This window comes from Varroa destructor, unplaced genomic scaffold (assembly GCF_002443255.2).
Source record: "Varroa destructor unplaced genomic scaffold, Vdes_3.0 BEIS01000006.1, whole genome shotgun sequence".
Classification (NCBI taxonomy): domain Eukaryota; kingdom Metazoa; phylum Arthropoda; class Arachnida; order Mesostigmata; family Varroidae; genus Varroa; species Varroa destructor.
Genome location: NW_019211459.1, coordinates 22410108 through 22425863, shown reverse-complemented (window position 1 = coordinate 22425863; position 15756 = coordinate 22410108). Strand labels below are relative to the sequence as shown.

The 15756-nt window shown below is 44.7% G+C and overlaps 1 protein-coding gene across 1 annotated transcript in view; it reads left to right on the top strand.

Annotated features, from left to right (window-relative positions):
* The window catches only part of ds (dachsous cadherin-related 1), a 68380-nt gene that overhangs the window by 25430 nt on the left and 27194 nt on the right, over positions 1–15756 (top strand). The window contains exon 2 of the mRNA XM_022812417.2: positions 13770–15637. Coding sequence (XP_022668152.1) covers positions 13823–15637 — 1815 coding nt within the window. The 5' untranslated portion in view covers positions 13770–13822. The remainder of the gene's footprint in view (positions 1–13769; positions 15638–15756) is intronic.

Below are 15756 nucleotides of genomic sequence, written 5' to 3'. Positions count from 1 at the left end.
TCGTAGAGCTCATGCTGTGATGCGTGTCGGATCAGAGAGAATGAGGGCCAGGAAGGATGATGGACAGAAGTTGAACAAAAGAAAAGCGACGGATGACTCTGACGAATGTACTATGGCAAGAAAAAGTGCTGCCGCAGTATAATCAGACGCAGATCATGTCTTCTTCTATCAAGGTGTTTCACTTTTTTAGCTCATACTGCTGCGTCGTGTTACTTCGCTTTTTTGTTGGATACAGTGGCAGCATCTGTGGTAATAGGACAAAAGTGTTGTACTTACTAGCCTGGCCGCTCGAGTGACGTATTCGTCTGGAATTCCTAGAGCACGGATTGTTTGAGAAGCGTATATAATTTGATTCAGGTCATGGCCTATCAGAAGTGTCCTGGGTTCTGTTAACTATTCGAGAAATTCTCGGGAAGGTAGAGTAATAATACCGGCGTTGAATGCGTTTGCTCCCAATGCATAGTGCAAGAAAAAGTAATTTGAAGTGCAAGTTTAAATCTGTTATGACATATTTTCACTGAACTTGCTGATTCATAATAGTGATCGCTGCGGCAGAATCTGGCACTGCTGTTGGGCGTTCCTACGAATCGTAAATACTGTTCCAGGTTCAAAACCGGGCGTTTGGGCTTTCAGTAAAATTCACGCAACAGGAATGGCAACTAGCTAATCATATCTGTTCCTTCATCTACCTTCGTAATAATGCGATATAGAGGATCCAAAGTTTTTCATGTGTAAGCTAGAAAAAAGGTAATATTAGGTGTCGTTCAGGTTACAGGTCTCACAGCTGTATCGTTATTTGGTTGGTTCAATTAGTGTTCCGTTATAACCAGCATGTATACAGGCACGGACTAGGACATAACTAGCCCGTATCAACAGAGGATGTTAGTTCCAGCGGGTAATTCCTTAGGCTCAACTCTAACGGATCATGATGGTAAATACCAACGTATATTGAAATAGGTTTAATAACTCCACAAGGTATCAAAAGCCATGAACGCGTATCCTATGAAGTGGTCATTTACGGATAATTGCATAATTTACCTCCTTGTTAATACGTAACTGTAATTATCCATATATAGAAGTGGGCAGCGCTTATGGGCACCTGCGAATAACATACCAATGCTGATCTCAAATGAAACACACACATGCAAAATATACAGAGAAAATAGTTAATTAAAAAAACTCCACTTCTCACTGATACAACCCCGCTTCTCATATGGCATACCCCTATTCGAAATCAATTGTGAGATAGATACAGAGCTTTTCATCGATGTTCATGAAAAGACTCTAAGAAAAGTTCTTCGGATGCAAAACGCTGGCCCAACTTGGCGATTTAAAAAAAATTAACGTACGTAGCTTTTACATGTAGAGTCAAATTACTAAAAATAGACTGAAGTTCTATAAACTTCCGTAAAACATGATTTCAAACAACTGAGAACGCTAGCCATTACCCTTTCAGGCTAACTATCAATTGGAGCTTAATACTTATAGGCTTATAAATATCAATAGAGTTCACCTCGATTTCTTCCTGAGAGTAAACAATGGTCAAGCAGTATAAAAAGTCATCTACAGAAGACGCTCGCTCACAATGATTTTTGCTAGCTCAATTGATTTCTCACTAAATTATATACGTATCTTAAATAAATGTGGCGCGATCGTCGCCGGGGCGTCGAGACACCACCGATCGGCAATCTAGAATTCATAATGATGGGTTAGAATAGAATATCAGCATTGGGCATATACCGGTACCGCTACTTGCTCTAAGTATCCCACATACGATCAGCATGAAATGAGCATGGGACAAACCGACCGAAATGGAGAAGATTCAGCCAGTGCTCTCCTCCCTCTGTGGTCTCTATTCCTTGGCGTCGCCATGATTTTAAGATTGTTCTGGGGGTGTGTCTTCTTCTTCTTCTTCTTCTTATTGTCTCGCCACGAGATCCTACCGTAGCAGAGAGTAACTTTTGAGTTGGTGAAAACAACAAACTTTAAGATAGTGCGGCATGAAGGTAAATTCAGAATCGACTTCTTTCGCTTCGCATCATCAGAAATAATGGTAGAGAGAAATCGGCCACTGAAAATAGGACGCATAGTTCCGGCCGGTGACGGCGATAGCCTTGGTCGCTTACCACGACCCCGAAAAACAAGCGCAGTTGTCGTTGAGTTTGTTTGTTTGGCAATTTGTTTTAAAGGTGCTGGCGACCGGCCTCGCAGCGATAATTTATTTTAAATGTAGCAGAGTTGTACTATTGAGACGCGAAACAACAAAGATCTTGTTTTCGTAATGTACTTATCCAGGCCTAGTCAGCGACGCGAAATGTCGAATTAGGAAAACTAGAAATAATGGGTAGAGAGATTAATGCAACGTTTGAGAACAGATTGGCACCTGTGTCACATATATATGTCGACAGATTCATGTCTGTATTTTTAATAACTGTACCAGGCCTACGTCGGATTGTGTATAGGACCTTCATTACTATGTTGCGCTTTGCATTGTGACATTGGTTTGTCCTTGTTGTATAGTTGTTCCTACCTGAACTGAAGGTTTTTCAGGTGTGCTGATCTTGTGTCTAGGAGAGGTTCTCATGGGAATCATAAAGGGACTTCGGCTTCGTTGGTCCCCAGACCGCCAATGGTTAAGACGTATGTGTACGACAATAGTTTGCGTGCGTGCAAATAGGTCAGGCGCGACTTCGTCTGTAGAAGCCAGCCGACATGCGGAGTGCGTCGCGCCTCAGTGAATGACTATTCACACGGCATCCCGTATGCCCTTTACGACTGACTGTGTGCGAATTAGCACAGCTAGGGCATCCTATACAGCCGTAGCGCGTTTAGCGCTCGACCTCGCGGTCGACTTCTAAGACTCTGCAATGGGATGAAGCATGGAGTACATGCAGTTCGCCCGCCACCAGTGTCCGATCCACCGCGCCGCATCCTCTGTATCGGGCGTCGCAGGTAGGGCTTCGGCTATTCGGGTGAATTGAAAGATCGCGTACAGCTTTTCGTTATCCGGCCGAGCGCTTCCTTTCATCATCATTGATCACGTCAGACAATATTATGCGGCTATTCTATTGTTAGTACAGTGATGCGTCGTTGTTTTTCTTTTATTTGATGGTCCTCATCCCGACAGACAGTCAAATGCAGATACATATAGCGTAAACATATTATTAGAGGCGACGCGAACGTCTCTCGGGGTTGGAAGCATGTGAAGATGCGATACGATGCTCTGTGAGGCGGTGACGAACCTTGAACGTACCGGTAGGGCTATGGGCGTTTACTAATTCTGGCATGCCGGTGAGTGCCGCAGTCTTCAGCGATCCGGTGCTTCTTTTCGTCGAAGAACTCTGACGATTAGAGGGGTCTCCGAAAGATCTGAAGCAATCGATTAGGGGTGGAACAACCATAGCTGGTCACAACTAGAACTGATACCGCTGGCGCTGAACCTAAACCTCATCCGCTAAATTCGGCACAGAACGATATAACTGTGGGGCAGTGCGCTGTGACATATAAACATAGTATTACAACGGGACAATTAAGCCAAAAGCAAGAGAGGAAGTAGATGTGAAGTTTCACGCCATCGGCAAACTGCATGCAGACATTGTTTTGGGAACGCGATTCAGGCTTCGAATGAAGTGACCCAGCCTGGTGACCAGCTTGTCGCCTCTGCTCACTAATGGTAGGGGTAGTTATTGTCGATGAACAGTGTCAGTTCGTGCTGTACTCTGTTTTAAAAGAGAAAACGTCGGGCAAGATAGAGACAATCGAAGCAACGCTAGTAGACCCAGTTGTTAATTAGCAAATAAGTAAAATAAGTATGAAAAATTAAAGTATATTCACGTAGTATTTCCGCGATCTTTCCAACAACACTTTATTCAACTATTAGATCGATGGTTTTGGCTTCAGCGATAAAAAGATCATATATGCGCGTCTTTCTGTGCCGGAATCAACAAATGCGGAGCTCTTTTCTAGTCCAATGTGAGGGGCTTACATGGGGGAAGATGGAAAAGAATCGACAATCCTATCGACGGGGAACGTCACAACGCTCAGCAACAATTATCCTTTTTTGACGTTTATCTACGCATTGCGTCCAAGGAAACAACAGCAATAGAAACTAAGCGTAGTCTACTAATATCAACAGCCATAAAGTAGTGAAACCCGATCATTGTCTGGGGTCAAACAATCAGTAATGGAAGATGCTGAGTCGTTTCATCTATGGGAATATCTATTATGACTATGGGGCCATCGTACACAAATTTAACATCGAGAGTAATCGCGTTACGCTACTGGTTTTTCCTTGCTGTTTCTGTGGTTTTTCGTATGCGAGCTAAAGCGGATTATTTATGTGGTGTTGAAAAAATGATTATCAATGACGCCTTGTGATCGCTCCGTGTTATCCACAGTTCAAAGCGTTGCGTCATGAAGATCGTTGTTGACATGGGCTTTGTTCAATATTGTCGGGTAAACAGCACTTCGAAGCTTTTGTGAGGAATTACATGCAGCTTACAACTTAACGAGGACACGGATGCATTCACATTTTCGACGTTTTAGGTATGAAATTGACAAACAATGGACCCTCGATGTTCCGGTAACGTCGCCTTGCTGATCCTTTTTACAATCCTCATCTGGAACAGTCGTGTTCTTTGTATCTCCTAAATTTCGCCCTTTTGGCTGTTTATTTGTCCTTGGAGCGGTCGCTGTTGTTGTTTTCGGTCGGTCCATTACTTGTATTGTGCTTTGGTGAGAATCCCTGAGACAAACTGTTAATGACCTCACGGCATAAGCCACGTCATCAGAATGCAGGTCTCTGAGGCCTAGCGTCTCTTCATCTTTGCTTATCACTATGTGCCTCCTAATCGTGCTCACGGCTCGACAGTTTCGGTCCCATCAACTTGACAACGATTCATGCTGATTTGTGACAACTGGATAAACTTGGGTGAGCAGTCGAACTGGGGTACCTGTCGTCTGCTCCATTACTATTAGTCTCAAATACAATGGTCGGTGACTAAAATGCGGTACCTCAAAACGAAAAAAGGAACGCATATTAGCTAATGAAGTCAACGAGGCTGTTAGCCTGAGATGGTATATAAAACCCCAAATGAGCTACGATTCAATTTTGTTTTTGATCTCTGTGCTACCAGTAGATAACAAGCAAGACGCCCTCCGTAACAAAAAGTCCTATTCAGTTTTAAACTTATCATTTACAATTGTAATTGATAATAGTAAATAATGGAAAGAAACACATATTCACAGAAACCGAATTATATATAGCTATACAAATGTCAGGTATTCTAGTAAGGAAGAGCAAGTAAATATTTCTAGCTTGTTTTCTATTTAGACTGTTGCTTTTATAATTCATCCTTAATCTGACCATCGTGACTTTTCTGTCACGATCCGAGTTAGTCCATTACCGCGCTATGGCATATCTAAATTATTGTTATTATGTATTAACGAACCGCTAGAAGCGATGTTATTTCGTAGTGAAGAACGTACCACAAATGGAACCTGTGCGCGCAACGTGCACCGAAGTCAATAACGTTGTCTTTGTATACATACATACATAGCATTTAAACCGTTCGCTTTCTGTCAACATCACCACCTCCACTGGCAGCATTTCCGATCTTCTCTGCGCGATGTCTCTGCATCTCTGATATTCCGAGTCCACCAATACGGTCCTGCCGCCACAAATCCACATCTCGTCGCAATAGCTGCAATGCGGAGTGGCGCTATCGTCGCGTTTCGTCAGTAGCTACTGTTTTTTTTTTTACTGCCGATTGCATATCGTAAACCAAGCTGTTTTCCTTAGCAATGTACGCGCGGCCCCTAAGCCTGGAGCAAGCGGTCGAGAACAGAGGAAAATCAAGAGGATGAGCGGGTATCGGAACAGAACTGAACGTAGCAGCAACACCGGTTGCTGCTCATCGTCGCCGTCTCGACGACTGCTGCAGAGAGATCTCAGCCTTTTGACGTTGCTATGTTTACGGCTGTATTTTCTATGTCTGGCAGCATTCGAGATGCGGCTTTTGCCGCAGTCGCACATTACTACGTAAGATTATTTATGGTCGAAAGTAGATAAGAGCTAACAGCTACCAGGGGTGGCGGCGTCGGCCACGACAGAATGCTCTCTGAGAAGAAGAATCCTATCGGCGGAAGGATATACGGACAGGCAGTGCGACCGGCCAACCAGCCAATGACGCGACTTCTGCGAACCGCAAACAGCCGAACAAAAGCCGTCCACCGAAGAGACCTTTGCGAGTGCTTGTCTGTAGACTAACAGCTTTACAACGTCAAAAGATACAAAATGACAGCGGTCGCAGCTAAATATTACCGCAGTATGGATCACAGCATTGAGACCATGAAAGCAACCCCCTACGCTGGCGCACGTATAGGTCCTATTGCGCGTCAACTCCCAGCACTCCATTAGTACAAGCAATAACAAAAATATGCTGCGCTGTTGCCTTTGACGACTGATTTTCCTATTTTTGAGGTCGGCTTCTTCGTTTCAGGACCCATCGGTTAGTGGTTCGAGAGACGCTCAGACGGGAACGGGGTCGATGCTTTGATGAATATGAGCGCAAGCTAGTGTTGCTATTTAGCTGGTCAATAAGGCCTAATGCTGCCGTTGCTAATATTGCTACGATTGATAGTGGATTTTTGTTCGGTTCCGTCAATGAGATGGACTTCTAGATAGGACTGCGACGATGGGCGAACGTCAGACGGATGTTCCTTACAAACGGTCGACGGGTTTTCTATCGGTCGGTGGATATGTGCGTCTCGCGGTGAAGATGAAGACACTGCAGGTAAGGCGTTTTCAAATAGAGTAGAAAAATGTAGGAGGCCATCGGCGCTAAGCATAGTCTTGGACTGAAAACGCTAGTGTATCGTCAATCGGCGTGTCCCAATGTTTTTTAGCGATAAGATAACAACAAATAGCAGACGCTTCCCTGTCGATCATATGGGGTTGTTGTTGTTGTATGGGTATCGAAATAAAGAAAAGTGAAACACAAAGACAAATCCTCTACACTTGCAGACATAGTACGTATATGTCAATTATATTCTATTTAGTAGAGTACTTCGACAGTAAATTGATGGACTGATTAATTTTATCCAGCTAGAAAAGTGTTTAAATCATGATTAATTTCTGTTTAGGCCCGAGTTTGTTGTCATCTGCTATAAAATATTGTAAAAAAAAAAAATAGTCTTGTTTACTGCTCATACGGAAGACTTTCCGAATCGTGCACGTTTTTTTTTCAATCGATTAAAACCATATAGCTCGTATGAAAAGAGATGCTTTGGAGAGTCAGCTCACTTAGTACACCATACATAGTAAACTAAGTAAGCTGACAAATATGATATAGTACCAAGTGCATTCATTAGGCCCATCTGATTCCACACGAGCTGCATATAAAAGCTCTCCTTCCAAGCATTCAATGACGATATAGTTATTTTATTTTTTACGAGTGGATCAGCTCGACCTACGCCTATAATTTAGTCAGATTTCACTCTTAATCAGCAATTTACGATCAGACCTTTACTCGGATGCTTTGCGTGGTAACCAGCTTGCGATTCCATGGCCACTGGCTGTTTTTCCGGACTCGAGAGATCTGTATTTCGTCACGGTCATTCCTGCGATTTCTTCGGACTTCATGGTGGATGACCTAACGTCAGAGCTATAGCTTTTCTCACCTATACGGCAGCAGCAGCAGCAGCAAATCCCGATGTCTCTACTGTTTATTATTTTGTAGCTCATTCCCTGCTAGCATACCCGATTGCTTTAGGTCGAGAGAATGGTTCTTATAAACTGACTGTCCGATTCCCACATGCGCGTTGTTTACATATATTTTTATAAAAACAAATGTATTTATATGTTTATATTTGTGTGAATAGACACTTCATCGTAGGCGCCATAGGGCTTTCAGTGGCTTAAAAATACAGGTTCTTCTTTGTGATGATCTTCTGAACTCCTGATGCCGACCTATTTAAACTTATACCCCATTCCTCCTGCTTTTATTATGCGTTTGGCAGTTGTCGTTGTGTTTAATAGGCTACGATAATACAATTCTGCCGCGATCAGTCCAACTCAGGTCGTCACCTAGCTTCAAGCGTTCGTCAATCGTACATTGCTTTTCCCGTGTCTACGGTGGAGGCTTACCCAACATTAATGGAACATAACCCCCAAATCGAAAATAGTATCGAATCTCAAAAACTGTTCACAGAAATTCCTTGTAACTGTGATTGATCAGTCTGCCACGACTTCCGTTGATCTCGTGCTCCTTGTGTAGACGTAACGTCACCGCATTTGTTCATGTCGGCTATGTCTTTTCTCCGTGCAAATGGCAGAAACCATTTAGATGCCCAAACAAAGTAAAGTAGCTATGGCTATTTCCGTTGTCCAAATATTCTTCGTACGTTACGATATGCTAAAAATTGGGTAAGTATTTCATTGGCGTTCCCTAGCGTACGTATGCTGCGATATCGATGTCGGCGGCGACGATGATTTGGGTAGAACTGTATTTCAATTTTGACTCGTGACAAAAACGGCATGCAGTTAGAGAATCTAAAGAAGAGAAGAAGACATTTGCAGCCGGTAGATCGAACAGGACTCGATAATCAACCTTATTAAATTGCCGAAGGTCAGAACGGCCCCAGCTCTTCTTAATCGCTTGTTTCCCCTACGGAAACTACGTTTGCGTCAACTAACGCCGATGTCGTTAGAGCTTTGTTGCTGTTTGTAGCAGGGCGTAACTTTAGCTCTTTTACTGTTACTATCATAATTTCTTTCATTGATACCTCTTCGATATATTCACACATTACTCGTTAATACGAAGCATGATGTACCGTCTCTGTTAGCAATTAATTGTTTGCGCCCCTGATGGTGACGCCGTTATTGTTCATGTGGAAATAACCATTTGTAGAGAACAAACTTCGCTTTCTATCACAGCAGCTGTCATTGGGCCAGGAGCAGTGTCGGTCGAGACAACGGCCCACCGTTGTGCCTGTAGGCCTGCGGCTGTAAAAATCCTTTCGCCTTCTTTAAGCGGCGTGCACAAATGCAGTTTTCTGCCGTATCCTTTCAATAAAAATGACGAAGCAGCCGGAAGTTGGGGCAGCGGCAGTGGCTATGATCACGGACCATGACTACTAATCTGTTAATTTACTTGATTCAGTTAAGAAGAGTGAGACAAAAAAAATACACGAGGATCTGACAAAAGCCAATGATGTCGCACATGTTAGTATGTAGGATATATTGATACATACAAGTACTTAAACAGTGCCCACACTGGATGTCCGCTGGAGGCTTTTAAAAAGAAATATATAGTAACAAAGACGTTGAGTTATCTTGCAAGTCAGACGCAACAAATAGTTCTACCTATTTTAAGGGTAATTATCCCCTATTCGTGGGAAAGGGCACGTCTTCCCTTCAGGTACCGTTTAGTGAGCCTATTAATTGGCCGTCCACTTAGCCAGGCACCGTGCGTTTTGGACACAGCAGTTATTGCGTTCGCGAGTCGCACGTCGATAAGACGGACGAATGGAAAGCATTTGTGCCGTTCTGGATCAGCAATAACGACAGTGCTTTTACTTACGACTAGTAACGGATTATGGCTACTCCTATTAGCACCAGGAAGAAGCGATAAGGGTGTTTTTTTTTTTTATACATGATCTTAAGGATAAAAGCCGGCGTATTTCGAAATAACAATACGATCTGTTATACTGATTACCATTATGCTAACAATAACAATACCCATAACCAGAAAACGATGAACGACATGAACTCGTGAAATTAATGAGGCTTAGCAACGGATGCTTCGATGGTGGTGCCGCCGCCGCCGCCGCCGCCGCCGCCGCCGCCGCCGCGAGTGCTGCTGATGCGGTTCGCACACGAAAACGAAAGACAACCCCTGAAAACAGAACGAGTTCCGGCCAGCGGTAATAAGCGCGACTGCAGCAACTGTCGCAGCAACAAAAGAAATGAAAGAAGCAATGAGCAACCCACACGACGAACAATAACCGATCCTGTTTTTTCCCGTTAATTGAGAACGTGACTTTCAAATCAACGATTGTGGTACAGCACTGGGCGCAACGTCGGCAAACGAAGTCCCGCGGTGCTACTTTGCAATGGCAGCCGTTGCGTATCAGCGTCAACAAGCCCTCAGTGAGTAGCGACGGCTGCATTCGCAATTAAAGCGCGACCAGTAAAAGAGCAAACCAGCAGCAATACTCATTTCGGTTCTTTTTTCAGTCTATACAAACGCACTCGTGCACAAATGTACGTAGACACGTGTACGCTAGCTCGTAGCCTTATGATAGAATGGCGTAGTGGCGACTTAAAGGTTATCGGCCCGCCGAAGAACTTGTCATTGATAAAGCACCGGTCCTTTGCCGCATCTATCGCTATTTGTTTTCCTGCGGCTGGGTTAAATGAGTAGGTTTTGTAGCAGCTACGTTTGATTAGGTTTTGAAAGAGCTTTTCACCCGTGGGTAAAATATGGTCTCAACGATGGAGGACGACTTTGCTTGAGTTCACCAGATAGACGATGGGTCGACTTTTGGTGGTGATTTTCTCCTATTGGAGAGGTCGATCACGCCGCGAGCACCAGTCTACTGGGAATGTGTAATCCAGTAGTTGTCTCGAGGATGACGACGAGGCTGGCTGCGGTAAAAGGGGTCCTATTACGTTTCCGGGAGCACGTAGGTCGCGTAAAAATCGTTCTATAAATAAAGAAGTCGATCGATATGAAAAGTGCCTGCCAGATTTAGTGGCCTATTTGTAGGTAATAGCCAGTATAATACACAATGGTATGATAAGTAGTGCTAAGAGCATCCTTGATACGTAATGTTGTCTATGGCGCGTCAGTTATGTCAAATGTCACAACATCTTCAGACACGTAAGTGGACCAGTTTACGGGCAAAAACACTATGGAAAGTCTTGCGCCTTTCCTAAAGAAATTTACTTGCCATTTATCGCCATATTTGAGTTATTAGCTACACGTGCAGAGGGGAATGTTGATTTTGAGTTAGAAGACGAAGCAGGACAACGTCTAAGGGCCTCTCTTTCAGGAGATACTCAGCGGTTTTTCAAAGGAGATAGCCATCAATCGTTCGATGTTTGAGGTCCTTTAGAGTACATTATTAATTGCTACGATTTAATTTCTGTGTTGAAATATATATTGTTATTTTTCTACCTGATTAAAGAATAATGATAAATTCCCTAGAAAGAGCCGCTTTGGAGCCGCTGAACTTTTCAAAACTTGAAAGGTATCTTCTTGACTGTTGTGTATTCAATGGACGCAGCTACGTTGGCTCCCATCGCTTGCATTTATGTTCTATAAATGTAGTCGTTAAATACGGGAAATATATATCTAAGTCGAAATCATTTGAAGTTTCTATCAAATCACCCTCATTCTTACGCTCCTTTCTTTGCCTCAGGACGATTAACTGACCCGAACGAAAACCTCGGGTACGGCGGTCAACCTAATTTTCAGTTAGCCTGCTGGACATAGCCACGTTCATTGGCATACTTATTTTCTCTCCACTTAACTGGAGCCGCTGCCTACGCATAGCACCGACCAGAACACGCATAACCGATATCGTCACCACCAATATTACGATAGACATGACAATGATTTGCGAAAATCGAAGATCAGAATTCGACCGGTTGCGACTTCACGGACCGATCCTCGCCAATCGTTCATGACTGCTGCGATATGATTCTCAGCATGACCGTAGTCACCAACAGAGTCATGCACATCATCCTTTTACTTAGCTCTTTTTTGAGTAACGTTGCAAAGCCTCCGTTCTTCACTGGCGATGTTCCTCGTTTTCATCGTTTACCTCGTCATCGTTTTAGCTGTCAATCGGACCCTTCCATCTTGCATTGTCGAGCAATCAGATTCGTCAGCCTGCTCAGGCTCTGGGGTGGCTTTCAGCTGACATTTAGAAACGTTGTTGGCGTCGATATCATTATAGTCGGCTGCAGCTGTCCATTGGCGCGTTAGCCCTGCCGGTTATTCGTCACTGTTCGCGTTTCGTTGTGTCCGATTTCGTGTTTTTCGTTTTTCCTTCCCATCCTGTTCGTTGCTGCTGACGTCGTTGCCTATGCTGGGGTAGTTCTGCTTGTTTCTTGCATTTTTTTGTCGCAGTTGTCTCTGCGGCTTTCCTTCTCTGTGTTTTCGTTCGATGTCGTCAGTCACTCAGTCACTTGGTCGGTGCTAGGAGCCGCTGCGGCCCACATACGGCCGCTGGTCATCTTCCTATTCATCAGATATTTCGCTTTAGTTCTGCGATGCGACTGGTGCTCCCCAGAGCTTCTGCTTTACGGGCCCGTCACGACAATCGATACGCTCCCGGACCTGCCATCGATATAGAATGCGTACATCCATCTCTACATTATTATGCGCGGGTATACGACGATAACAACAACAATAGCGGCGTGACAGCGTCGAGAAGCAAATCTTACAGATCGTAAGTATGCCCGCGCAGCCTGAAAAAAAACCAGCAGCTACAACAAAGCAACATGGTAAGACGCACACGGTGAAATAGTTGTCGCAGCAATAGCCTTACCAGAATTGACAACAACAACAACAACAATGTGGAGAGACATATCGTTGTCATCATACGTTGATGTTGTTGCGCGATGACAAGCAACGGGATGACGCATCAAAAAGGGGATCGAGACATAAGCATTTGAGCTACAGGATCATATTCCTAGGGAAAAGGCATGATACAACAGCAGACGCCGACAGAAAGGAAAACCGCCAAAAGGTCTGTTGAGAGAGAACTACTGAAGAGAGATAAAAAGGGATAAAAAAAATCAACACGGTAATGCTGTGGCTGACGGTGACGGCTCTGAGCTGGAAGACGAGCACGAAGCCAAGCAAGAGGCGAGATATGCTCGTTCGTGATGATCGTATTATATGCATGTTGACGGAGACGTGTTGGTAGCGACGGTAGAATGGCAAGACGCCAAAGACACCATTTAGCAGAAACGGCGGCAAACGGCACCCGTTTGTTTGGCTGGTGCGAAAAAAGCTTGTTTTCCCCGGCCTGGCGCAGAGCCGAATTACCTGTTCAGTTTGTAGATAGAAAAAACAGAAAAAAAAACTCGTAATATGAAGTAATCCATTTTAATGTAACATAAATTGGATTCAGTTTATACAAAAAAATATAATGCAACTAACAGCTAAGTAAAAGCTGTGAAAGTCTCACATAGAAAGGGTCGCCGTACCGACACGAAGAGGCTTTTAGGTGTCGTATTAGCGCTAGGAGATTTCACACCTATACCAAAAAAGTACTGCTTTGTTTTTAAGAGCCGGCTGGTTAGCTTGTTAAAACCATCCGGGGAAAATAAGAATGTAAAAACAATGCCCACCTGGTGTATTCCTGACTTTTTTGAAATTAGCCTTTTTAGTAAATGGCTTTAATTTAGGTAGATGGCTTTCTAATTTTAATCGTTGAAAAGTCACTCTTAAATAAAAATGGTCATCTCTTGTCCTTGCCTGTAGCTGTAGCCAATGAACTAAATACTTTCGCTTTACTCGGAAGTCAGCAGCAACTAGAGAAATACCCCAGTAAATTTTCCTTGTGTCAGACATTACGCACTTCAGGTTCTCTTTACCATAGAGACTTTCCACGGAAAGACAAGTTTAAATGAGCTGAGATATTTCCTCGAGTTCTGCATTTGCACCAAACAACTTTAGTTTACCTGCATTACTAACTGCACCACTGAGATTTCAAAGACTACTAACGATTAAGTCTTTTACGCTTGATTACAGATGACGGAGTCGAGACCTGATCGTGACGGAGGTGACGCGGTGGCAGTAGCTAAATGGTGAGACCGGGGGCAAAGTCGTCCTTGCGTATTTACGCGGGACGCGTAACCATGAAGCGGATTGCCGGTCCCCTATTGCAACTGCTGACCGCTGGGTTACTGTTGGCGCTAATAGTGTGCTCGCGATCAGTCAACGCTGAGTACCTACAAGAGTTCGAAGTGCGTGAAAATGTCCAACTTGGTACAGTGATTGGGTTTATCGGACAGCCGAAAAATGGCGGCCAGGCACCCCCACCAGCTCCTCCGTATTATGTTGTGCCAGTGGCGAACAGCGATGTTGATCGTGATCTTGTAGTTGTTGCGACTACAGGCGAGATCCGGACAAATACAACTCTCGACAGAGAAAGCCGAGCAGAATACTCATTTACGGCAATTCCGGTCGCAATGGGTGAGAATGTGCGAGTAGTGATTCGGGTACAGGATGAAAATGATAATGCACCTCAATTTCCGGCCAACTTCATTCGAATAGAGTTCGCCGAGAATGCCCCTCGAGACGCGAAACGTACGTTAGCACCTGCCCGCGACCGTGACCTCGGACAATTCAACACGCAGCGCTACGAGATCATCTCAGGTAATACGAATAACGCGTTCAAGCTCTCATACCACAGGGAGCGGGACGAGGTTCTTTATCTCGATCTGCAGGTGAACGGAGTTCTCGATCGGGAGATCACACCGAGTTACTCGCTCGTAGTCGAGGCGTACGATGGCGGGACACCCGCTCTCAAGGACACGCTCCGAGTTAATATCACTATCCAAGATGTAAATGACAACCAACCAATCTTTAACCAGGGCCGGTACGTGGCAACGATCCCGGAGAACGCAACAGTAGGTACATCAGTTCTTCGCGTATTTGCGACTGATACTGATGCCGGACGTAACGGTGAGGTGCGATATTTAATTAGCCGTCGACAGAGCGACAGGAAGCAGTTCTTCACGATCGACGCAAAGACTGGCGAGGTTTTTGTCAACAAGCCTCTGGACTATGAAACGAAAGAGCTACACGAGTTGGTTGTCATTGCCCGTGACAACGGGGCACAACCCCTTGAGACGACGACGTTCGTATCGATCCGCGTCACGGACGTCAACGACAACACACCCACAATTAGCCTCATATTTTTGTCGGATGACACTTCTCCTCGAATCAGCGAAGACGCAAAAGTTGGCGATTTTATTGGACGAATATCCGTCAGTGACCCCGACTCGCGCGAAGAGTACGCCAATATCAACGTGACGCTCCATGGGGGTGACGGCCATTTCGGGTTGACCACGCGCGACAACGTCATCTACCTTGTTGTGGTTAAGGCACCACTGGATCGTGAGCAGCAGGCCAACTATACGATGTCTATAATGGCTACAGATCAGGGTGTACCCCCGTTGAATGCGTCATCTGTTTTCAATCTAGCCGTCACAGACGTCAATGACAATCCGCCAGTGTTCTCACAAACGGAGTACACGGTAAACATACCCGAAGTAGCGGAACCAGGCTTCTCTGTCCTGCAGCTGCGAGCAGTTGATCGCGATGTGGGCGAGAATGCTGAGCTTCGATACGAACTGCTTGACGACCCAAGTGGCTGGTTTAAGCTGGATGCTGTGTCTGGCCTGTTGACGACGAAAGCGTACGTCGACTGTGAAACCAATCCTAATCCGGTCCTGTCGGTCGTGGCCAGGGATCGCGGCACCCCGCGGTTATCGGCTACCGCTCGGGTCAGTGTGACTGTCAGCGATTTCAATGACAACGAACCACTCTTTGATCAGAGCTACTACAACGTGACAGTTGCAGAGGATACAGAAATGGGAACTTGTATCCTTAAGGTACGTAGAGAGGCAAAAATTAAATCATAGATTTCATACATATTGAAAATGACTGTAGAGGTAAAGGCAAAGCAAAAGCTAGGCTTATTTAGTCGACTACTAACGAAGCATGCAACCAT